The 24,316-nt window shown below is 43.6% G+C and overlaps 1 protein-coding gene across 1 annotated transcript in view; it reads right to left on the reverse strand.

Moving 5' to 3' along the window:
• Positions 1 to 3,117: 3,117 nt before the first annotated feature.
• SLC1A2 (solute carrier family 1 member 2) overlaps positions 3,118 to 24,316 on the reverse strand; it is a 145,708-nt gene continuing 124,509 nt past the window's right edge. The window contains exons 8-11 of the mRNA XM_007129547.2: positions 23,919 to 24,113; positions 19,588 to 19,722; positions 7,220 to 7,451; positions 3,118 to 3,273 (exon numbers count right to left, since the gene is read on the reverse strand). Coding sequence (XP_007129609.2) covers positions 3,202 to 3,273; positions 7,220 to 7,451; positions 19,588 to 19,722; positions 23,919 to 24,113 — 634 coding nt within the window. The 3' untranslated portion in view covers positions 3,118 to 3,201. The remainder of the gene's footprint in view (positions 3,274 to 7,219; positions 7,452 to 19,587; positions 19,723 to 23,918; positions 24,114 to 24,316) is intronic.

A 24,316-nucleotide genomic window follows, 5' to 3' on the forward strand; every position in this document is an offset into this window, starting at 1 on the left:
ATTTTGGCAACCTTTCTTTAGACTTTCCTGAACATCCAGAGCTGATGAGTAGTTAAAGAGAAGTAAATATTTATATTTTATGGAACATGGCCACTTCTGCAGGCGATGAGGCTATAGGTTGTGTTTCCACACACAATAGGAAGTGAAGAATCAAACCTGACAGCTACCTGGCTCAAAACTCATCATCTGAAGTTTTATATTGAAGATCTGCGTGATTTAGATGATTGCCTTGATTGACTGATGCTCTTTGCATGGGAGGCACATCCTCAAAGATCTAAGGTCAAGCCTTGCCTTGAGAGCGATTCTTTTCACTGATAGGACTTGATTCATTGAATTGTAGTAGGTAATCAAATGATGACTCCACTTGGGTTTCCCAAAGGACATAAATGAGAAAGGAGAGAATAAAAGTCTACCTCGTTGGTTTTCTCCTGAAACAATTCTGATTCCTAAAAATAGTGAATGAGTTCATAAAAAACGGTGTTGCCAAAGCCCTGACTTAACAGAACTTAAGGGATGCAGTGTATGTATCTGGCCTGCCATGTCTCTATACAAGTATAACATTTATGCACGGTCAGACATTAATGGACTGTTACAAGCATTCACATTTGTGTTGGACCTATTAAAATAAATCTATGCATATAACTGACAAGTTATAATATCCTGTTTAGAAAATGGTTGTTAGAGGTATATTCTGGATCTACTTGTTCTGTTTATGGCACATACGCTGGGCAAGGAAAACCCCAATGGGCATGGCATGGAAGAATGAATGAGGCCTAAAAAAAACCAGAGGACACAGTCACACGTCAGCTCTACATACATCCCGGGTTTTCAGGCTAATCCTGAATTTGAGACATTGCTTATTTTTACTGATTTGTTGAACTTCCAGATGAACTGATTTCCTAAGTGTATTCTCATGAAACTTATTGCATAGTTTCAAACCTGAAAAACCTGCTTTGTTAAGCTGTGCACCTGGTTTCTTCTGAACACGCTGTCCCCTTATATGTTTGTAGGTTAACTCGATAACTAGGAAAAAGCTGAAGACAAGCAAAGAAGGAAAACTTTTAGGCAGAGTCTTCGGAAGACGATCCTGAGACCACTCCTTTGAGTAGCATGTCAGCGTGTAAAAGTGCTAAGCTGGCCTTAAACAGCAAAACCACAAGCTCCTAGATGCCTTTCCTAAATCCTTCTCCTCACCATAAAAAAGCTCTTGGGAGCATCACTTAACGATGATCCTTAACAGTTTCACAGTTAAATCCAGTAACTGTCCCTTTGACCCACAACATCTGCTGTAAAGGATGTATTTTCCACTACTACATTTCAGCATGCCCTTGGCCACCCTCTTAACTGTCCATCTAATGAAAATGAAGACAATGTATTTAAAAAAATTTTTAAAAAAGCAAAAACTACTTAATACTGCTCAACACTGATTCTTATCAAAAAAAAAAAAAACTAGAGCTTAAGAGACAAAACTACTAGAATCTCATGTCTCTTGTGTGTTCCAAAGGTATCTGATTTGGAAGAGAAAAGTCACAAGGAGTGGGTAATAAAGGGCATGTATGTCCATAAACACCCTCTCCTAAGAAAATCTGGACTCTATGACTCTTCATGAATATCTCAGCACCCATCTGCTGGCAGCAGATAAACACCTTACTCTCACATTGGATCAAGGTTCTACACACGTCAAATGTGCTTATTTCTCAATGATTCATCCTCAGCAAACTCCTAAAGCCAGCAACCTTAGGAAAATACTGTGGGCTATTCAACAGAAAATGATAGTACAGACATTGAAAAATGTAGCTTGGAGGTGCCTACAGCATGCAAGGCACCCACTGGGCTATTCCAATTATATTATGTATTCCCTCAAACTTCCACAGCCTTGAGAAGATTCCATCTGTGAAGTTCTGTAAAGCCATCCTTTGTTCCTACTGCATGGTTCAAGGCTGCCTTGACTTTGCCATAAGAATGTCACCTTTATAGGATTTTGCACCTATGTTTGTTTTCTGTTCCTTTCCACAGAGAAGACTGGGGGAAAAGATGGGCTCTGCTTCCAACTGTGTCCTGTAACTGGTTTTAGGTGCTTTGATATAATATAACAAAAAGCTTTCCACATATTAGATAACTAACAGTGTTTTGGTTTTGTTTTTATCATGAGATTAGTATGAAAAGAGGCACAGCCAACCCAAATATCCTCCGTCTGTGAGGAGAGTAAAATGATTAAGCCTTCTAGTCTGATGAGAATATGATTGAAATAATTTGGGGATTAAGAATGTCTTTTTTTGGTAGAGACCCAAATAAGAATTGTATGAACGAAACAAAGACACTGAAGCATAGATCAAATCATCTCACTTGATTTCACTATGCCAGGTGATGCAAACCACACACAAACACATTTGAATCTTTGAATCTGGTTAAAATTTACATTGACTGTGCTCTCTTACTTTTGTCAATATGTACAGACGTTATATGTAAATTACATCCTAATCCCTTATCAAATTTAGAGCAAATTATGAAACCTACTTTGAAATTCAACAATTATTCCCATAAACTAGATGGGGTAGAGCAGAGACTCAGTGGGTTCCATAACCGGCTACCTTTAAGATATGGCTCCCACTCTGACTCTCTCTGAAACATTTAGCCGTTTAACTTAAAGCGTATACAGAAGAGAGATTGTACCTGAAGATGGGTACTTTGTTTTAATCAACACAAGGACATACGCTACAAGACATTTAAGGGGATTTACTTCTAAAGGTTTCTAACAGAATCTCTTGTGTGTTACAAGGTGAGGCATGGAGAACACTGGAAGGAGTAACACACCGTCTGCTCATTAATCTAAATCCCTGGAATGTGCCACACGGCTTTAGTCGTGTCCCCTGGGGAAAGAGCATCCACGGTTCTGCATCTTGAGAGAAAAGGGAAGCTGGCAAGAACGCGTCTTCAATTCAAACTGATTCCTCCAGCGGCATCCATTCAAACAATAATACAAGTGAGAAAATTAGATGGTTACCAAGCATTATTTGGCAAAGACACAGCACCGTGCCTATCACTGACTCACAACAGATCCTCTAAACCTCAGCTAACAGATTAAGTAAACATAGAAATATATGTTTTTTTTTTTTCTTTTTAAAGAAAGCTTGTTTATATCCTCTTTTACCATAAGATACGCTGGGGAGTTTATTCAAGAATTTGCTGACAGCCATATCCTTATTTTTCACGTTTCCAAGGTTCTTCGTCAACACTGCAGTCAGCTGACTTTCCGTTGGCCGCCAGAGTTACCTGAAAATAATTATCATCAACATCCAGCTTACGGGCCACGAACCAGAAAACCACCCGGGGGGTTATGTGGAGAAGCACCAGACCCAGGTTCTACTACACGACTTAAATATTAATTTTAAACGTTGTCCCTTCCAAATTGATTTTGAACTGGTCTTAGTTTTCAACACTGATGTGCGAACATTAAAAAAAAATACATATTTGCCTTGGGGGGTACTGAGCGACTAGAGATACTTTGCAAGTTGGGGGATAAATAACTTCTACTACGCTTTTAGGGTTGTGAGGGTGTCTAATCACCCATAGACCCACCACACAACAATGCAGTCCTGAAAACACAGTGCCCTTGTGCTACTCCAGACAACCGCAGAGGAAAAAAAAAAAATCCCGAACTAGGCAGCTAGTTCTACGCATGCACGTGAAAGGTTCAGTTGCAATGAGACCAGGTGGAGTTTATACATGGCCAATTTTCAAATCATGATGGTCTGGCTCTACCATATAAGCTATCCAGGCTTTAAAAATTAAAAAAGAAAGGAGGGAATTAAAAGGCTGACATCAGTATCTCTAAATTATTTCATTGCAGACATTTATTAATCAACTATAATCTCCAGACTGTCAGTATTATGCTTCCCTGGCTCTCAGCGAACTGAACCCTTACACAGAAGGGGAAGTTTTCCCCTCCACGTCTAAGTCGTTTTCCTAGCTTACCTTCCATCTGTCTGTCCTCAACGTCATGTGCAAACTTAAACCCACGACTGATATTCCACATAATGGAGAGACTGGATTTATGGAAGCATTAGGATATGGAGACATGACAAACGCAGCAATGTTTGAAAGAAATCTGGCCTTCTTCTTACCCAAGTGGAAGTGAGAGGCATGCATTATGAACACACACGACATGCTAGGATCAGAAAGCCTTTCACGAACCAAGCAAATGAAAATAAAAACTATTCATTCCTACGGTCCCCATGAGGCCCCCGCATTGTTTTTTTTTTAAAAAAGACCATGCAACTAGCAAATGAAAGCATCACATGCAGTTCTTCTGATTAAAATTAAAAACATTGCATAACTTCAAACTACGGTTACAAGGCAAGAGTTTAAAAATAGAGAGACCAACAAGACAGAACAATGCTGAGAATGGTTAAATGGTTGTGACCAGAGCAGCAGCAAACTTGTTTCCCCTTCAGTGAACTGTCAGGAAAGATGGCCAGGGACAAAGTATCTGCCTGGAGCAAGCTGCCTGTTCACCATGATCTTGAATGTACCTATTTGGCTTTCAGTGATGAACCAGATCAATAGCTGTGCAACATTATAAATCATGGTGTGGTGCCTCTGGAAAACCAGACAGAGCTCAGGTGGCAGGGGCAGGGGGGTTGTTGTTTTCAGATACTGGGACCTGTGTCTCTGAAGTAGCTGGGACAGCAGGTTTTTTGGCATTTCCTTTTTCTGGCTGGATTAAAGGAAGCAGGGACTCCGCTCCCCCAGTCTATTCCACCCGGCTCTGTCCCAACACCTGGGTAATGGAAGAGCCAAAAGGGGAGAACTGGCAGTAAGCAGTGATGTCTCCCAACTCAGCTTTTAAAACAGTGAGACTGAGAATGGACCAGAAGGAGGTTCAAAGGCAGGAGTAAAGGCGACTCAGATATTCTGGGAAAGCCTTCAAATTCATCTCCATAGCTCTGACTGCCTCCTTTGCATATAGGTGTCAACTCAGTTAATTGGTCTAGAGCGAGAAGGGTCGATTGGCCTCGCCTCAAAATCTTCACTGAGCTGAACCCATCACTCCACTAAAAAATGCAAACCGCCAAAGAGTTATTAAACTAATACGGCCTATCATCATTTCCATGATCTGCTCAGTTTCACCATTTGACCGTCTAAACAGTAATTCACCAACGAGTTTGCAGGTGGTTGGTTTGGTGGTCGATTACCTAGAAAGACTGAGCCACTGTCTCTATCAAACTGTCCAGCAAAAAAGGTTATCTGAATTAAAGCATGGGGTCGAGATGCTAAAAGTATACACTCAATAAATATTTCTGAACAGCCTACTGCATGCCTGGCACTGCTTTAGGGCACAGCAGTGATACACAGGGACACAGTCTCTCTCCTCATGGGCTTACTTCACAGTGATAGAGACAGTTGACCAACATTTCCCTTTAGGGATTGAACTGTTTGCTAAAATAAATGAAGCAAATTTGTCCTGATGTGCTTGATATGCTTTAAGGGAAAAAAAAGTGGAGGAAGTCTGAAATCTAAAGACATCTCCATGCCTATACACCTTCCTCAAAACTTGTCCTACACAATATTGTTAAGAAGCCTCTTGAGGTGCTCCAAAAGGGCTGCACCAAGGCAGGTAACCACTAGGATTCTTCTTATATATAACTGCAAAGTTAAAGAATATATGTGGTGATTTTATTTTGTTTCCTACTACTATTTTTCCTCGTAGGGCAGTAATTGGGATCAAGCTGTATCTCCACTATATAACTGTACATTCATTTTGCTGTCCTCCACTGCCTAACTCAGGGCTTTGCAGATTATGGGCACTCAATAAAACTCGACTAATAATCAAAATATAGGAGGTCATAGGAATAAGATGGGGGTGCTCAATTAAACCCCACAAGGCACACGATGAATACTTGTTAAATATAATAGAGCATAAAGCTATTCCATGGAATGTTGACCCTTGTTTACCAAAACTAATATTTTGATGGGGAATGATCCAGCACAATCATTGAGATGTGGAAAACACTAACTTTCCAGGAGAATGGAGTATACCATTTAGGTGCATCTGAATTTCTAACAATGTTAATTGTTTTCACTGAGTCAATTAATTTATGCAATTGCCTCTTGATGGGCGCGGTCCCCCCCTAATTTGCATCAGAGCCCTGGTTTACCCACACATGTAGCTTATACAGAGGGGATGAACCAAAGATGGTGGCTGGACCTATGATACAGTCCAGTAGAGGGGATTGCTTCTGTGTCATCCTTAGTTGTCTGGCAGAAGCCATGGCATATATTTGGAATGACCCAGAAATAACACAGGGAGAAATTAACTATTAAATGAGATCTGTCAACAGGAGTCAAAAAGGTATCAGAAATCTGTGTTCGGTTCAGATTGTCCTCAGTTGCCACTTACAACCCTTAGAGTTGACACTGCTCACCTGCCAGGGTTTCTCCAAGTTTGCTTCACTCTGGTCATGACACTTTGACTTTGACAACGTCAAGTTAGTTACAACGAAGGCTAGACAGAGCCCATCAAGCTTGAAGACTTAGCATCCAACAGCTTGGAAAGGAGTCCAGAACATCCATGCTTCAGGAAAAATGGTGCTGCCAGGCAGTATGTGACATATAGTGTTTTTTTAAAGACATCTATGGATAATTGTCCTGAAGGAGAGTTATTCTTTACTTGAAATTGCTTCCCCATTCTTGGAGCAAAGTGATTGCCAGGTCAAAACTCACCTTCCCACAAAAATAATGAAGAGAAAGATAGCTGCACAAAGTTACGTGGGCACATTTTTGACCAATACATGATATACAGCAAGAAGGAATAACTTGTGCTATGTAATCAAATGATTCTGGGTATTTCTCTTGATGTTTCACTTGAAGAGAATATTTGAAAGCCAGCAAGGCCCTAGAAACCACAAATTCTTGAGCATAATATTCAAAGAAAACTGATTGAATTTGTGACGTGGGTGGACAGGGGGAGTCAAAATGATTGTTTTACACCACATGGATAAAACAAGCAACCGATTGGCTCTTTCACCGTTAGACTTGTTGATTTTCTGCCACGTTAGACACAGAGTTAGATGATCTGGGACTCATAGATGCTTGAGTTACATGATTCTTTAGAAAAATAAATGTGACAATAATACATGCAGGGCTTTTGTGTTTGCTTTAAGAAATTGAGCATGCACTATTATATACAGGTCTCGATATCCATGAATGGGAAAGGTACCTTGCACTCATCTACTATGACAGAGTTGTGTGCAGCATAGACACATTGGTTGGAGTTGTTTTCCCTGTGGTTCTTCATGTCATCATAAATGGACTGAGTCTTGGTCATTTCAATATCTTCATGCACTCGGTGCTGGGAGTCAATGGTGTCCAGCTCAGACTTGGAGAGGTGATAGACAATCCCAGCCCCAAAAGAGTCTCCCACAACATTGACGGATGTTCTCATCCTGTCCCTGGGGACAAAGAACAGAACACGTTTAGTGAGGAAGCAGTGTGATGTGATGGTTGAGAGGTCAAGGTCTAGAATGGAGAGACCTGGGGTTGAGTTCTGGCTCTACCTTTCCCTCTGCCTGGTCTGGGGCAAGTGACTTAACTTTTCGGAGCCTTGATTTCCTTGTTTGTCAACTGGAGATAACAATCATACTTCTCTCATAAGCTCGTATGAAAATTAAATGAGACAATGTATGTAAATTGCTTAGCAAAATGTCTAATGAAAGGTAAGCGCCCAATAAACAACAGGAAAAGAGAAAGGAGGAGGAGGTGAGGAAGAATTAGAGTGAAATAATGTGTCGGATCTCAGAATTAGCTCCCAGACTGCAGCCATTCCTAGATGTGTCCAGCAAGTCCTCTTGATTTAAACTGTTCTTTGAAGATTCCAGATTACCTCCACTTATTTTATTTACTAATTCTACAGGAAAGTGCAACCACCTGTGAATTCCCCCATAGTAGAAAATTCATCTTTTTTGTAAGGATCAAAACAACACTGCCTTCCCCCTGGGCCCCAGTCTGTCCCTAGCACACACATATACACAGACACAGCTGTTGGGTAAGAAACCCAGTCACAATTTCCTCCCTGACCTATATGTGTAGTGCCTATGTGTCCTGAAAAAAAACAAAGTACTTTCTCTTGCTCTCTCTGTTAACTAAGAAAAAATAAAATCTTCCAGAGGGCCTCTTGAACAAAGAAGGGTTGAGAAAAATCCTTCCTCAAATCTTGTTTCTCAAGTTCTGACTTGAAAAAAATAGGATGGTTGATAACATTCCCTCTTAGAATGTCAGCACCAGGAAAACTAATTAAGTTCTTAAGAGTAAGTTGTAGTCTCTCACCTATAAGTTTAAATCAGTGTGAAGAGTCCTTTTGACCATGCTTATGAGACACTCAAAGCTCTAAAAAGAAGGATGCTGGTAAACCACAAAGAAAAGAAAGAAAAAGAAGGAGTTTAGGTAAAAATGCTGCTGAGACATCTTAGTTCAGGGCACTCTAGTCTTCAATTTAAAATAAATAAATAAAGGAAGATATTAGAATTGGTTTAAGGCAAAGTGGAAACCTTAATAGGTTCTTGGAACCAAGGCCTAAAATAAATTCTAGTTGCTATGATCAAATCTATTTCTCATTAGAGAACAGGAATTATGAAGCTGCACTAGGAGGAGTCTGGCCTGGTTCTCTTGCAAGGAACTTGGGAGCCAGCTGTCCTTCTGGTTTCAAGCAGGAAGATGCTGCCCGTGAAAAAATAAAGATCAAAGCCCGGCTTCCACTCTCAGGGGCATCTCTCCATCTGAGAAGGCTCTTCCCCTCCCTTCCGCTTTAGAGAATCTGCCTCAGGGTGATAGTCTTAACATGAATGAAGACTGGGTCTTGAGGTCATCCACAGAATCAGGCACTTGAAATCAAGATCACTAAGAAGCCCCAGTATAAGGAGATGAGAAGGAATATGTATTAAGAAAAAGCATGGACTCTGGAGGCAGGCTGACCTGGATCAAATGCCAACTTTTGCCCTTACCTGTTGGACAACCTTGATCATACTTAACATTTATGAGCCCTGGTTGGTTGTCTCATTTATAAAATGGAAATAATAAAAGTGTTCCCTACATAAGGGTTGTTGTGAACAAAATGCTTAGCACAGTTCCAGACGTTTAATAAGAACTCACAAAACATTAATTTTACATGATGTATACTTTTAATATCACTATTAATCTTATCAAGTCAATTCATATATATTTTTGGAAACTCCTAGGTAGAACATCCAAACATGCCTGCTTAAGCTACTCTCTCCCCTGAAAACATTAACGCTATTTATAGGCCAATTCCTATGGCAGCACACCCAACTAACCAGCTGAGTTATTTGTTCATCATGCAGTTGTAGTCTACTTTGTTGCTTTTCAACTATACTTTCCATCCCTCCTGGCCTGTGCTCTGAGCCACGCACCCAACACCCCTGATCAATTGTTACATTCCAAAGAGCACTAAAGTCTTGGAGAGGAATGCTCTGAATACTCACTTATCTCATGGCCCAGAAGAATCTGCTTTATTGCCAAGTAGAGGGACCAAAGGTAATGGTGGCGGTGATGATGATGGTAGCTAACTTTTATTTGTATAGGAATATACCTTATAGATATTACCATATTTAATCCTCACCACAACTCTATAAGAAGGACTATTATCCACATTTAAGAGATGGAAACACTGAGGCCCAAAGAGATTAAGTGGCTTCCCAAAGTCACACACCCTAGTAGAGTCACAGAACCATATTTGGACACAGACAACGTGACTCCAGAATCCTCGTACAGATGAACTGGTTTGCAAGGCAGAAATAGAGACACAGTTGTAGAGAACAAACATATGGACACCAAAGGGGGAAAGCGGGGGGCCGGGTGGTAGTGCTGGGATGAACTGGGAGATTGGGATTGACATGTATACACTAATATGTATAGAATAGATAATAAGAACCTGCTGTATAAAAATAAATAAATAAATAAAATTAAACTAAAAAAAAAAAAGAATCCACTGTCTGTCATGTGATGCAAAGCACCCAGGAGCCAGACAGCCCTGATTTTGAATCTAGCTCAGCCACATATGAACGGTGTGACCTGGGTGACTTCCTCAACCAGAATTTTTCTCATCCAGTCAAAATACCTTCTTTACAGAATTTGGGGAAGATAACGCCAGTTCCTGATCCACAGCTGATACTCATTATGTGCTGTCTCTTTCCCCTTTTGGAGATAAGCGTCACTCATATCCCACCACGGGGACAAAAACACAAAATACTATGCTCCAGGGTTAATTACTCTTCCAGCTTAATACAGCCATTTCTACTCAAATGAGTGATACAAGTTCACAAACTCCCCCTTCCTCAACTCTCGGCTTTGTTTGACACCAAACCCTACTCTCCTGAGCAGTCACTGAACCAAGTTTTGGGAATAGCATTTCTGGTGAGCTTTCTCCAAATATGCACAATGCTCATGTCTCTTCCATACGCTCAGGTCTCTTTGAATTTGAAAAGGAACTCTAGCCAATGGAAATAGTCACCAGGACAGTAATGGATGGAAGACAGAGTTGGGTGAAATCAAAGCAGACTAATGTTTGATGCCCAAATCAACATACAAAGGGCCCTAGACTTAGGGCTAAAACCCTAACCCAAGTGTTCTAACTCTCTCACTTTTTACCTGAGCATGAAATATGGAATGAGGCTAATTCCAACTTCACAAGAAGTTGTGAGGGTTAAGTGAAATGAGAGACACAATGGGAATGGCTTAAATACTCATTAAAGATTGCAGGAGCACATAAGCCTGAAAATGGCTAAGTGGAAATAAGATAAGAATGTGGACTCTAATACTTGCTGAGTTCTTTGTTAGTTCATTGATTCATTCAACAGGTATATAATGAGCATCTCAGTCTGTGCACTATGCCAGGGGTCCAAGCAGTAAAGAACAAGAAAAGACCCTTTCTTTGTTCTCTTTTCTGGTAGAACCCACACTCTCTTTACTCGTCTGTATCCCCCACTAGATTAAGATAAATATTCTAATAGGAATAAGTGCTGCGTGTTCTTGGGTTTTGTAGGTAGGACAGTTTATCTACACTTGGGCCCCAGCAAAGGCTTGAATAGAAGTGTCTTGAGTCAGACGCTAAGGGTGGGTCTGAGATAATGAGCTAGAGAGAAGAGAGAACTAATACTTGTGAAATCTAAGAGGTGGGCTCCCTCAGGAGCGTTCAGGATGACTAGTGAGTACAGTGAGAGGCAGAAAGTAAGGACTGACCAAATCATGTACAGGCTTATCAGTCAAGTGCAGGGGTTAGAACTCTATCCCATGTGTGACGAGGAGCCATGGAAGGGAAGGATCACGCTTGTTCCATTATAAAGGAAGGCAAGACTGAAAGAGCAAAATCCACTTAATGAAGATGTGGGGAATATGGAGAAAGATGAATTTGAGAGACATTTAGGAGACAGAATTACAGGACTTGAGGACTGATTGGTTATAGAGAATAAAAAAGAAAAAGAGTCAAGAATTCCTCCCGAGTTTCTGGTATGGACAACCAGTGGACAGGGCTACCACATGTAAGGGACACAACTGGTTGGGGTGAGAAAGATTCTGGTATCAGCTTAAACATACTGAGTGTGAGGACTGTGTCCCAGCCAGGGGGAAGATGTCCTGCAAGTGGTTGGGAATACGGACTAAAGGTCAGGAGAGATAGCTGAGCTACAGGTAGGAAATTAGGAGTCAACACCTAGAGAGGCCATGGATGGGTGCCAAGGCGGGTTCAGTTCATCCTCGGGGAGAAGTAGAGTGAGACAAGCAGACAATCTAGTCTAGAACCCTGAGGGAGACCAACATTTAAGGACTGGGCAAAGGAGTAAGAGCCTGCAAAGGTGGCAGGAAATTAGAAGAGCCTGGGGGAAGAGTGTTTCAAAAATAGGGATGTGAAGGACAGTACCCATGATTGACTGGAGGTCAGGTGAGATAAGGGAAAGCAGTGTCTCTTGGTTTCAGCAACGAAGAGGCCATGAATGACCTGGCAAGGGTAGTTTCAATACAGAGGCAGGGACAACAGAAGCCTGCTCGCCACTGCTAGAAACTTGAATGAGAGATGAGGAAGAGGGCATACTACGTAGAATCAACTTATTCAAGAAGTCTGACTGAGACGGCGAGGAGACAGAATGGTAGACAGAGGCAGACGGAAGACAGAGATTTCAGTTTGCTTTTGAGGCCACCAGGGGAATATCTGACCAACTCTGGGGAAGTCCGATTCTGGCCAAAAGCAGGATATGGGGATTTATGGCTCACATGTGGAAAATTTCTCCACAGGCAAATACTTTCATTTTCTCTCCCAACAGCCCTGACCCGTTCATGAAACCCTGCTGACCTCCGGAGATTTTAGGCTGCTTTTGGTAAAAAGAATTTTAGAGTGCTTGCTGCTATTCTCGGGTCTGGATGTGGTGCGTCAGGACCTTGAGAAGGGGACAGAGGTGAAGGCAGAATCTTGAATTGAATGAATTCACTACAGATGACATAGTTATCCTTTGGGGACTACCGGGAATCAAAACCAAGAGGGGATGGGCTTCCCTGGTGGCGCAGTGGTTGAGAGTCCGCCTGCCGATGCAGGGGATGCGGGTTCGTGTCCCGGTCCGGGAAGATCCCACATGCAGGGGATGCGGGTTCGTGTCCCGGTCCGGGAAGACCCCACATGCCGCGGAGGGGCTGGGCCCGTGAGCCATGGCCGCTGAGCCTGCGCGTCCGGAGCCTGTGCTCCGCAATGGGAGAGGCCACAGCAGTGAGAGGCCCGTGTTCCTCAAAAAAAAAAAAACAAGAGGGGAGCTTGATGAAGCTCCTTCAAGCTGCGGCACTGGGTCTGGTGCCCTGGAAGAAAAGCATTTGCCCAGGTGCTCTCTCTCTTTCTCCTTCTTTCAGTCTAAATCTTCTGGCAGGTAGATGGTGGGATTGTCTGAAAGTCCTGGTCACAGACGAACAGAACCAAGGGGGCAGGGTCACTCCAGATTCATCCGGTCCCTGGTATTGGAGTGAACCACATGAAATTGCCACTTTAATGAGTCCAGAAAGGCCAACTATTGGCAATTTCATACGAGTCAGCTTAATATTCATAGAAACAGACTATTGTGTCTGCCTCTCAGAATGCAGGATGCACAGTGTGGCAGGTGGGTCGCCTGAGGCCCCAGACCTTGAGAAGGCTGGCACGGTTCCGGGCATCTGAGAGCTCAAACCACATGGGATTAGGGAAGGGAAGAAGAACCCCAGAAGCATTGGTTAAGAGTGTGAATTTTGGATTCAAGCCTGGATTGCAATCCTGGCTCCAGCAGGATTCGCTGGGAAAAAAGAGCTTCTTCCACTCAGTTTTCTCATTTGTAAAATACGGAAAGTAATATCCACCCGCAAGCATGTGGAGAAGGTAACAACGGCTAACCCATATGGAGCGCCTGTCCTCTGAGAGGTCCTCAGCCAAACTCTGCCTATAAAGGGCTTGACAGGGCGCCTGACCCAAACTCAGCGCTCAACCTTAACGGCTCGCCGCCATCGTCATCCTTAGTCCAAGCGAAAAGGGCAGCAAATCACTTCCTGTCTTATTCCTCCATCACGTCTTACACGTTCCTCTTTTGCACCTAGCACTGTGGGGATTTTTTGACCACATCTATCCCCATTACTAGACTATTAGCCCTTTGAGAGTTCATACCATATTCGTTTATGACATGGGTAGGACCTGGGGGAAGGAGGTAGGCAGGTACGTGAAGGACGCAGGGTGGGGATGGATCATTATTTAAGAAGTGGAAGCAGATTAACTCTAGAAAGAGAACTGTCTTTTGTTTAGCGAACATCCAGTTGGATATTTTGGTGGTGAAAAGTTAGGATGCAGGACAAGATCTAGAAGAAGGAGGAGAGAGACATCGAGAGACACCAGATTCCCTTGCAGAGGAGAATGAGAGAGGTGTCTTGAAAGCTGGGGAAAGACACAGAGGTGGAGAGCCAGGAGGCCCAGCAAGGCAGGCAGAGACTGGAACTAAACAGGTGTAGGGAGAGGTTCCCAGTGGTGGGGGACACTAAAGGATTTTTTTTAAAGAAAATAAATGCCTATTGTTAACTTTTCACTTTCTGTAAATTATGATTAGCAGTGATTACTTCAGAGAAACAAGACCTGAAATTATAGGGGCGGAAAAATTTTCCCTTTTTCCCTTCTAGATTCTTTGGCTGGTCTAATAATTAAATTGAAAATTTAATTTTATACATAGAGGAAAAATTAATTTTGTACATACCTGAGCCTTATAAAAATAGGAGACTCAAAGGCAGTCAGGCAGTTAAGGTTTATATGCCATCCTAAGCTAAGGAAGGGGATAAGCGTCCGGGGCTTGAAAGAGGAGGAAGGCAGTTTACAGGAAGAGCAAATATTTGGTAAAAAAATGTTTGCCCTGCCACGCAGATAAGTCTCTCCAGTGAAAAAGTTATCTCTGGTAATAGCATTCTTCCTGGTATAGGCCTCCTTTCTAAATTCTTTTAGGCAGTTAAGGGGAGGTAAAAAGCTTGTCTTGAGTCTGCTGGGTCTTGAATGCTTTCAGCTTAAAATAACCCACACGCCAACTGGCATTTTGCGGAGAGTCGCATATTTTGCTCCTTTTCAAGATTCAGTTGTAGGTGAAGGGAGACTTCTCTTTCTCATTTTATAACGTTCCTCCGGAGCTTGGTCCCTCGTCTCCCTTCCAGGAGCACATATTTCTTTTGTGAGCATTAAAATATGATTTCGCTGTGTGGAACTTACGCCCCACCTCCACCCCACTCCCCTGACGGGCAATTACACTGTGTTGAGTCAGGGACACTTTGGCAGGGGAAGGAAAGACTTAGTCGAAAAGGATAAGGATGTCATGCTAAGGATGACAGAGAAAGAAGATGAGGCAAGATGCAGAAAAAAGGAGAGATCGGTGGAAATAGGAAATCAAAGCGAAAGGCTTAAACATGAGCCCCTAGACTCTTCAGAGATAGGGTAGATGCAGGGATTGGTTTCCTTTTCCACCAGACATGGAATGAGGGTTAAATCAGTTATGTGTGTGTAAATATGCCTGTGTGTGTGTCTTAAATAAGAGAACGAGAACCCAGATGGGCAAGTCTGGAACATCTAAGGAATAGTCGGATTGTCTGAGTTTGAATCCCAGTTCAGCCCTTTAATATCTACTAAACTGAGATAGCTACTTCTTGGGCCCCTCCCCAGATCTCCTGAATCTCCAGGAGGTTTTGATGCTTTCGAGTTTGAGAAGCAATGCTCCATTCCATCCTGGGAGGCTAATGAGGGAGCCTCTGAGTGCCCACTGCAGGGTGGAGGCTCCCTCAGGCTTTCTTATAAGTGCCATCTCAAGTATACCCCCTAATGAGCAAATATGTCCCCAGAAACAATCTCGCTAACAGTCCCATGTGATAAGTGGGCCATAGATCCACTTGGCTTTCCTTTTCCCACCTGTGGCCAGACCCAGTTATTTATCATCTCTTCCTGGTATTGGCCCACAGTTCTCCTTCCATCCTGAATCCTTCAGAGAGAGAGAGGGGTGTCACAAGATCTCATAAATACCTGCCAAGGACTCCTGTTACAAAGGGCTTCTTAGATTCTGGGGAAGGTTCTGGTTTTACCAGCCCCACCCATCCGGTGTTCTAGGACTCGGACACTTTTCAGGGCCCAGAATCTTGGTTTTCACCATGACATTTAAAGAGCAGCTAAGCCTGCTCATTGAAAAACATCCAGGGCTTGGCGGACAGTAATGAGGCTGGCTGATCTCCAGCAGTTGGCAAACACCATGGCACATTAAATGTCACTGCGGGCTTTGTTTGGTTTTAAATTGAAAAGTTGTTAGTTATGAAAGCTTACAAACCTTGCCTGGGGAGGAAAAGAAATGCCCCCTGTTCTTTGTCTCTGCTTTCCCCCCACAGACTACGTGTCACCGGGAAATCCCTGCACCCCTCTCTCAACTCACCCCCCTGCCCCACTCACACGCTGATGGGTACCCAACAGCCACGGCGCCCATGACCAAGCGTGTTTCCAGAACTCCTCTCGCTGGTGAGAAAGAATGTGGAACCATTCCTAATTCAAAGCAGATCTGACCTAGCTAACAGACCCCTATGCACACTTTCCCAGGATCCTCTACCCTCCCTTTTTCTTTTCTTCTGAAAAGGAACGTTCATGCTTATTTGTATACAAACATCCATCACCAGCGGAAGCCTAGTCTGGGTCTTAAAACTAGAAGGGCACTCAGGGGCATGGGGTCTAGACTGTGCTTTCAAGCTGGTAAGTTACTGTTCCCATTGTACGCACGACACAGCTGAATCCAGAGAGTAAGTAACTCGCCCGCAGTCCCACAGCGACTAGGTGCAGAGCTCAGACCCAGGGCTCCTGCCTATGCCTTTCTTCCCTTGATCACGGGGCCTCTTTCCATCTGAGATCAGACCCCAGAACTAGAGGCAATCCTTCAATCACTCTTCCCTTTCCAGCTGCAGCCTGGGGTAGAGTTTTCTCAAATGCAATTTCATCAATAGAGTTAATCCAAATGTATCATCATTTTTTTGTTGTTCAGCCAACTCCCTTCTGCTAGCATGTTTCAGCCCTGGAGTTAAGACGCCCTGCTCTGGGTGCAGGTGTGAGCATGTGAGCGCCCATTCGCTAACATTTAGGTCAGGAGGAGACAGGGTCTTGAATGTTTCATGAGGTGACTCTCCTCCAACAGGCTTGGAAGCAGATGACTCTCAGGAAGACAGGGCCCACAATGGCTGACCTGGGTGGGGCTGGAGGACTTGAATTCTAAGAGCGGCTGAGACCTTGATTGTATCCCATTTGTCCCCACTTAACCTGTTTGTTTTGTTTTGTTTTAATCCGGGGAGAGGGGAAAAAAACAGGTTAGACAAAAAATTCTCTGATTAGTATGTAGAACCAGGGGTGACCCGAATCGGTCTGTTTTCCCCAACCTCTCCGACTCTGGACCTCTCTGCTCCTCCTCCCCACTGTCAGATCTGCTGGGTACCAACTAGGATGCTGTGTGGGGTGGCGTGAAGGGCCCTGACCTGGCCGCACAAGCTCTCCTGTGCCTTTTGATGCCCAGTTTCCTCACCTGTTAAACACACCATAGTGATCTTTAAGGATCAACTTTAAACTGATGTAAAGAGCATGGTGGTACCCACCAAATATATGCTCCTTTCCTTCATTCCTGATAACACAAGTACAATTTTTCACTTAAATGCATTTGCATTATAATGGGGGCAGCATCTATAATAATAACTGTTAAAGAGATGAATCTCTAATGGTGGATTTCAAGCCTCAGCAACAAGCCCAAGAAGAGAATAGGCAATGTAGTTGGAGCAGGCAAAGGACCCTCAATGACAACGAAAGTTCAAGGGACAAAGAGGCAGAGGGCTCAGTAAGCCAAAGCCACAAGGGAAGCAGCTGGGACTTTAATAGCTTCCTCTGTCTTTCTTCACATGTAGAAAGGCCCCTGGTTATCACGCAGCAGCTCTGTGGGTAACGTTTAGCATGCATTTATTGAGCTCCTGCTGTGTGCTCTGTCCCCAAGCGGTTGCCACCGTCTTCATTTCCTCTTTGTCCTCCTCCTAACCAAATCCAACCCCACTCCTTTGTCTCCATCCTATTCCCTCCAAATCCTTCCAACATTCACCACCACCGAATCTCAGCTGCCCCCATGACTGCCCGGTCTGAATGGACCTCATGAGAAAGACTGCCCCTTGGGGCCAGCGTAGGGCACAGAGAACAACCAAGATAGCGCTGAGGACCCTGCCACCCCCGCCCGAGAGAGACAGGCAGGGACAGATAAGAGTCACTTCCTTTGCTCGTTACCTTCCCACGAAAGGCATTTCCAGAGCATTTCTCTGGTGACGGAAGAACCAGTCAGGAAGATCCGTGCCCTTCCTCGCAGCCCTCCTGAGTTGAACAGATTCAGTCCACTTCTCATTTCTAACCTAAACTTCAACAGCAAGCAAGCTTTCTGGAAAGACCAGGCTTCCTTCCAGCCTTCCCAGATGTCCTTCCTCCCTTCAGTCACTTGCTCGTTTCTCTCTTTGGAAGGGTGGTTGTAGAAGAGTGGAACTTGTTTTAGCATTGAGGAAACTCAAGTCCATAAACTGTGGCTTCTGGCTCTTAAAATCTTTGTCAATAAATGTCAGAAAGATTGCTAATGGAATGTAGGGTAATAAAAAAAAATAAGTGTGAGCACTTTGGCCTTGGATCTCTGCACCTGTTACTCCGAGCCTCTGACTTTGAAGCCAATGGCATCCCGCAGCCCCTGTCACTTAGCTCCAGGGCTGGACCGGAAGTATCAGTGTACATCCCATAGAATATCAGAGCCCCAGTGAGCCCTTAGCAAGAATTGATTCCAACCTCCTTTTTGGGGACCATCTGGCTAGACTGACCCACCTTTGGAATGGGCTGAGAGTCCCACACTAGGACAATGTCCTTCACTGGGAAAGGGAGCTGGGTTATGTATACACTGTCAAGTTCAAGCATCTCTGCATGGTCTCAAGGCTGTCCATCCTGCCTCACCTTTTACCACTCCTTGCCTTACACTTTGTGTTCCAACAATACCAAACCGCTCATAGGTCCCCATACGATTTGTTGCCTCAGTGCCTTTGTGTGGGCTGGCCTTGACCAGAATGTCCTATCCCCCCCACCACTTATGGATACCTGGGTAACTTCTACCTACCCATTATGATCCAGCTCAGCTATCACTGCCTTTAGAATCTTGAATGTGGCCATGATTATGAATTGGTGGCCTCCAAAGCCAAGCAGACATAGGGCCAAATCTCTATTCATTCTCCCTAAACCTTGTTTTTCTTATCTATAAAATGGCAGTTGTTAGAGGCAGCGGTGAAGGGCTCCATGTAGCAGCTGGCACATAGTAGGCCCTCAAATTCAGCAGCCATCTTCCTTGTTTTCTGATTTCTCCACTCTGCCCTTCCATCCTAGACTGGGATGTGTGTCTGTCTCTATCGCTATTCTTCTATGTGTGTGCTCTTTTTAAACCTACTTTATCGAAGTGTGATTTACATACAATACAATGTACCCATTTTAAGCGTGTGGTATGGTGAGTTTCGACAAATGTGGACACCTGTGCATACCTGTGTATACGGAACATTTCTACCCCTCCTAAAGCTTTCTTTGTACCCTTCCCAGTCCATCCTCATGCCTCTACTTCTGGGCCCAGGCAACCATGATCTCTTTCTATTGCTAGAGATTATATTGTCTTTCCTAGAGCATCATATAAATGGAATCATACAGTATATATTCCTTTGTGCTTCGTTCACTCAGCATAATGCTTTGAGATCCTTTGCCTGCTTCGGTATGGGTGCCTTATAGCTTTGCTTTTAACTTTGTATTATAATTTACCTGCTTCCTCCGCTAGACTCTGAAGCCCTCAAAGATTCTTTTCCTCCTCTGGTTCCCAAATAAGCACTCAGCAAATGTTGGGAGGAAGAAAGGAGGAAGGAAACAGGGGAGTTCTCATGGGGATTGGTGAAGATCTTGGCCGCAGCCTTGCATCTTGCCCACCCCTGGGAGGCAGTGTTCACGTCCCCAGCAGAAGCACACACACAGACACTTACAGCAGCCAGTCCACAGCCACCAGCAGGCTGATGTCCTCGGTCGGCAAGCCCACAGCCGTCAGAATGAGGAGCATGGTGACGAGCCCAGCACTGGGGATACTGGCTGCACCAACGCTGGCCAGCGTGGCCGTGAGGCTGTGAGAACAGAAAAGGCCAGGTCAAGGGAAGAGAAAGTGGTCTTGGCAAAACCATCCCTGGCAGGCAATTCTCGGCTCTAATTTCTCCCGGCAGTCATAAAATCCCCTTTTCCTCTCAAGGAATAACTGATTCACTTTGCTGTAAAGGAGAAACTAACACACTATTGTAAAACAGTTATACTCCAATAAAGATGTTAAAAAAAAAAAAAAAAAAAAAAAAAAAAGAAATCTGGAGTACCAAGACCCAGGAAATAGGGTCTATTTGGATTCTGCTTAACCTTGATGGAAACTTACCAATAAAGATGTTAAAAAAAAAAAAAAAAAAAAAAAAAAAAAAAAAAAGAAATCTGGAGTACCAAGACCCAGGAAATAGGGTCTATTTGGATTCTGCTTAACCTTGATGGAAACTTACAAATTCATGGATGAGAGTCTTACCCCCATCATGACATCCAATTCACTGAATAGATCACAGGGCTCAAACAAGGTAAGCGTGGCTCTAAAAGCAGGCAAGGAAATATTAAAGAAGAAAAACAAGTCACCCTTAATCCTTCCACAGGAACACCACAGCATTCATTTCTGCTTACCCCTTTACGTCTCTGTGAGAACCAGAGACTTCTAGTCTACGTGGCAAGAGTCTGAGAAGGTTGCCAATGTTAACATGAGAACTCGGAACAGCAAGTATCCAGACTCAACTGAGTGGACATCGGGAGAACAAATCAGAAGAATTCCGAATGACATTAAGGTTCAGATGCCTGGACGTTTCACCATGGGCTGGAAAATACATTATTCAGAAAGAGGGTGCCAAGAAATGACAATAAAATAACAGGAGGCTTTCCTTCTGAAGCGTCTCATCCCTTGCTTTCCAAGCAATGCCTAGGGCATACCCAGCACCATTTTGAAGTTGTCTCTGGAAGAGGGTTTAATCTAGGGTTCAAGGGCCCTGTCTAGACACCAGAGGGCCTCTGTGGTCCAGCAAAGGGCAGTGACTTTTTCTCCTCTTTTCTGGATGTTAATTATAAAAGCTATCATTTCTAAATGGAAGGAGGCTTATGAAAACATGGTTTTCCAACTCGCTTTTCTGGTTGCTGAAAAGCAAAAAGGGGCTGCTCTCTTTGTGGTTATATGATTCCAGAATTTTTTCAGTAGGTCTTCGGGCTTGAAACTCAGAATCAGACTCCCCAACTGGTTTGCCAACTGGTGTGTCCAAGCACAGAATCCTGGTCTTACAGTCAAGAGGAAACCAAATTTACCTACTCTTACATATGAGGAAAGAAAGGTCCTGGGAGGTTTTGTGTTTTGCACTGGTTTTTCCCTATTGCCATCCTCCCCACACAGAATAGACACTTCCCCTAGGTGGGATCTAGAACACATCTTTGCTTTCCCCCCGCCACATTAATGTGGAGTTGGTGTCGGGGTTTAAAGAACTCCATTTTTGCGGGAGATCCATCTAGGTCATAGGAGGTAGTAGAGTGTAGTGGTTACCAGTGAAGGTTCTAGAGTTGAATGACCTAGGTTCAAATTCCAACTCTGCCACTTAACCACATGACTTTGGGCAACTTACTTATCCTCTTTGTGCCTTGATTTTCTGATCTGTAGAAAAGAAGATAACAATGGTGTCTCATTGTAGAGGCATCAGGAGCTCAGAAATAAAGCACTTAGAAGAGGCCAGCACATTGCAACCAGAGCTGCTTTGCAGTGAAGACATCCCTAGTCCCGAAAGCTGGCAGGTGGGAATTCTCAGTCACTTTCCCAAGATGGATAGAACACCAGGGAAGGGGAACTTCCCAAGTTCCAATGATCTTGGCCTCGGCAATTTTGTTTACAACATCAGTTGCTTCTGTTACATGAGTCACTCTTACACATCCCTGTGTACTGTGGCCACATTGTCTTGCTACCCCTTGGTTGTGTGAGACAAAATCCTATAAAGAAATCTTCCTGGTGGCTGGTTCTCTTTCTGTTCCTCCATCCCAATTATACCCTCACCGTACCACAGGTGGAGTGTCCGGGGCATTGTAAGTCCTGTAATAGCTCCCTGGGCGGTGATCTCCCCCTGTCCTTTTATCCCGTCCTGCTTTTCCTGTCCTTCCCTGACTCATTTCGCTATGGCTGGTTCTTGGATGTTCTACAAGTTACCACACACACACATTAATCACAGCAGAACGTCACAGTAACCCTGCAAGGTACATACGGTAGTACCACTGATTGGAAGGGTGGAGAAACTTAGGGTCACAAAGCTTGAACATGGTCTGCGGGGATTTGAACACTTGTCTGCTTGATTCCAATACCACACTGGCTTTTGATGTCCCTTGATTCCTCCTCCCATTGAAAATGCTATGACTTAACGAATTTGCTGAGAATTCCTGGCCACTGTTCTCCTGCCTGCAGGGAAATGAAAAGATGAGGAATGTACTTGGAAGCACAGCAATGAAGCTGGACTTGGCTGTTTTTTTCTGACTAAATTGAAGACAGTGAACTACATACACTCCATGGAGAGGGGGCGGTCCCCCCAGAGACAGCCCTTGTGACATGTACAGATATGGCAGATTCACCTGAACTTGCCAGGGGCAACAAGTATTAAATATATTTGGCCAACTTTATCCTTTGCCCAGTGAAAAGTCTCAATCGTATCATTGTTAAAATAAAGGATAAATTTAAATAATTCAAGCACAGTCTCAATCACCTGGTCACTCACTGGTACATCCTCCCACCTCTAAGTCCTCATCTACTGGTGTGAGCTTGATGGGAAGCATGGTTGCTTCATCAGTGGCGAGAATTCAGGGCCGTTAAGAAGCTCTATTTGTCTTTGAATTTTAAAGTAAGGGAGATTGGCAGTCTCACATGCAATCTGTTAGGACAGGACTTAGATGGCTTGATAATCTGACCCGAAGCATGTTTTCCACTGAGTAACATCACGGCACTCACTATATCATGGTCACATTCTTCTTTCATATCCTAGGAGTACTGTATTTTATTAAGCATCAGTAATAGTAATAATACTAGTAGCTAACATTTATTGACAGGTGACTATGCTCTCAGCCACACTAGACTATGTGATTATTGTACCCATTATACAGGAAACTAAGGCTCCCCTACAGTACTGCTATGGGCTGAGTTGTGTCCCCCGTGAATTCATTTGTTCAAGCCCTCACCTCCAATGTGATGGTGTTTGGAGATACAGCCTTGGGAAGTAATTAGGTCATGAAAGTAGAGCCCTCATGATGGGATTAGTGCCCTTATAAGCGGAGATGTAAGAGAGCTCGTTCTCTCTCTCCATGCACCAAGGTAGCGCCGTGTGAGCAAACATCTAGAAGGCAGTCATATGCAAGCCAGGAAGAGGACATTCACCAGGAGCTGAACCCGCCGGCACCTTAATCTTGGACTTCCCAGCCTCCAGAACTGTGAGAAATAAACATCTGCTGTTTGAGCCATAGTCTATGGTATTTTGTTACAGCAGCCCGAGCTGACTGAGACAAGTACATACCTCATAGGGTGGTTGTGAGGATTAGATAAATTAATATATGTAAGTAGGTGTGATCTTTAAGTTTGCAGAGAAGAGATGTGTTTTTAATGATGTCTTGGAAAAGTATTCTTTCTGAATTTTTTAAAATGATGAATACATATGGTAAAAATACCTTTAGTAAAAACAAAAAAAATATTTGCTGTTTATTTGTAATATAATGTTATGCTATATTGAGGAATCTCTTCCTCCCTGTATTTCATCATTTTTGCCGTCACTCCTTGGAATGCTGAAGGGAACATATTTTAATGAAAGAAAAACTGGATCCAGAGTCAGTTGATGTTGGCCCCAGTGACAGCCCTGCTGGCTCATTACTGATGGTATTACAGCCTCAGACAAACTACCATGCCCCTTGAAGCCTGTGCTTCCTCATCTATTAAATAATCATAGAAATAACTGCCTTGCAACGTCACAGGATTGTTAAAAATCAAATAATATCAAATTTCTGAAGCAATTTCACATGGGCAATACAAACATAAGGCATTAGTATGAGCCTGATTCCTTCCTGAACCAGTCTTCCCTTTGAGCCTGCAGGTAATTCCTCCTCTCCTTTACTTCCTTCACCATTCTTCTAACTGGAGAACAGCAGTTCAAGTGGCCTCTGTGAAATGGAGTTAGTGTGGAAGGGGATAAGGTAAAAAGTTGTTTCAGCGCTTCACACCACCCATTTCACTCACCTTACGGTCACAATCTGGCCTCCATCTAGGACGACGCCATTCATCTGGGCTATAAAGATGGCGGCCACGGCTTCATAAAGGGCTGTACCGTCCATGTTAATGGTTGCTCCAACTGGTAGGACAAATCTGGTTACACGCTTATCAATCCCCAGATTTTCTTCCAGGCAACGGAAGGTGACGGGCAAAGTTCCGGCACTAAGGGACAAAGAGAGACAGACAAGAGTTATGTCCATTTTAGAGAAGCAGGACAAAGCACAAACCGAAATGCCACCACAAAGCTTTTGTTCTTTTGTTCCAATCAATGTGACTTGAAAAAAGCAGTGTCTGGAGCTAAATTAAAAACCATCGATTTGCCATATAGGCCATTACAGAGTATTGAGTAGAGTTCTGTACTCCAG

The sequence above is a fragment of the Physeter macrocephalus genome, chromosome 16 (genome assembly GCF_002837175.3).
Source record: "Physeter macrocephalus isolate SW-GA chromosome 16, ASM283717v5, whole genome shotgun sequence".
In the NCBI taxonomy this organism is placed as follows: Eukaryota; Metazoa; Chordata; class Mammalia; order Artiodactyla; family Physeteridae; genus Physeter; species Physeter macrocephalus.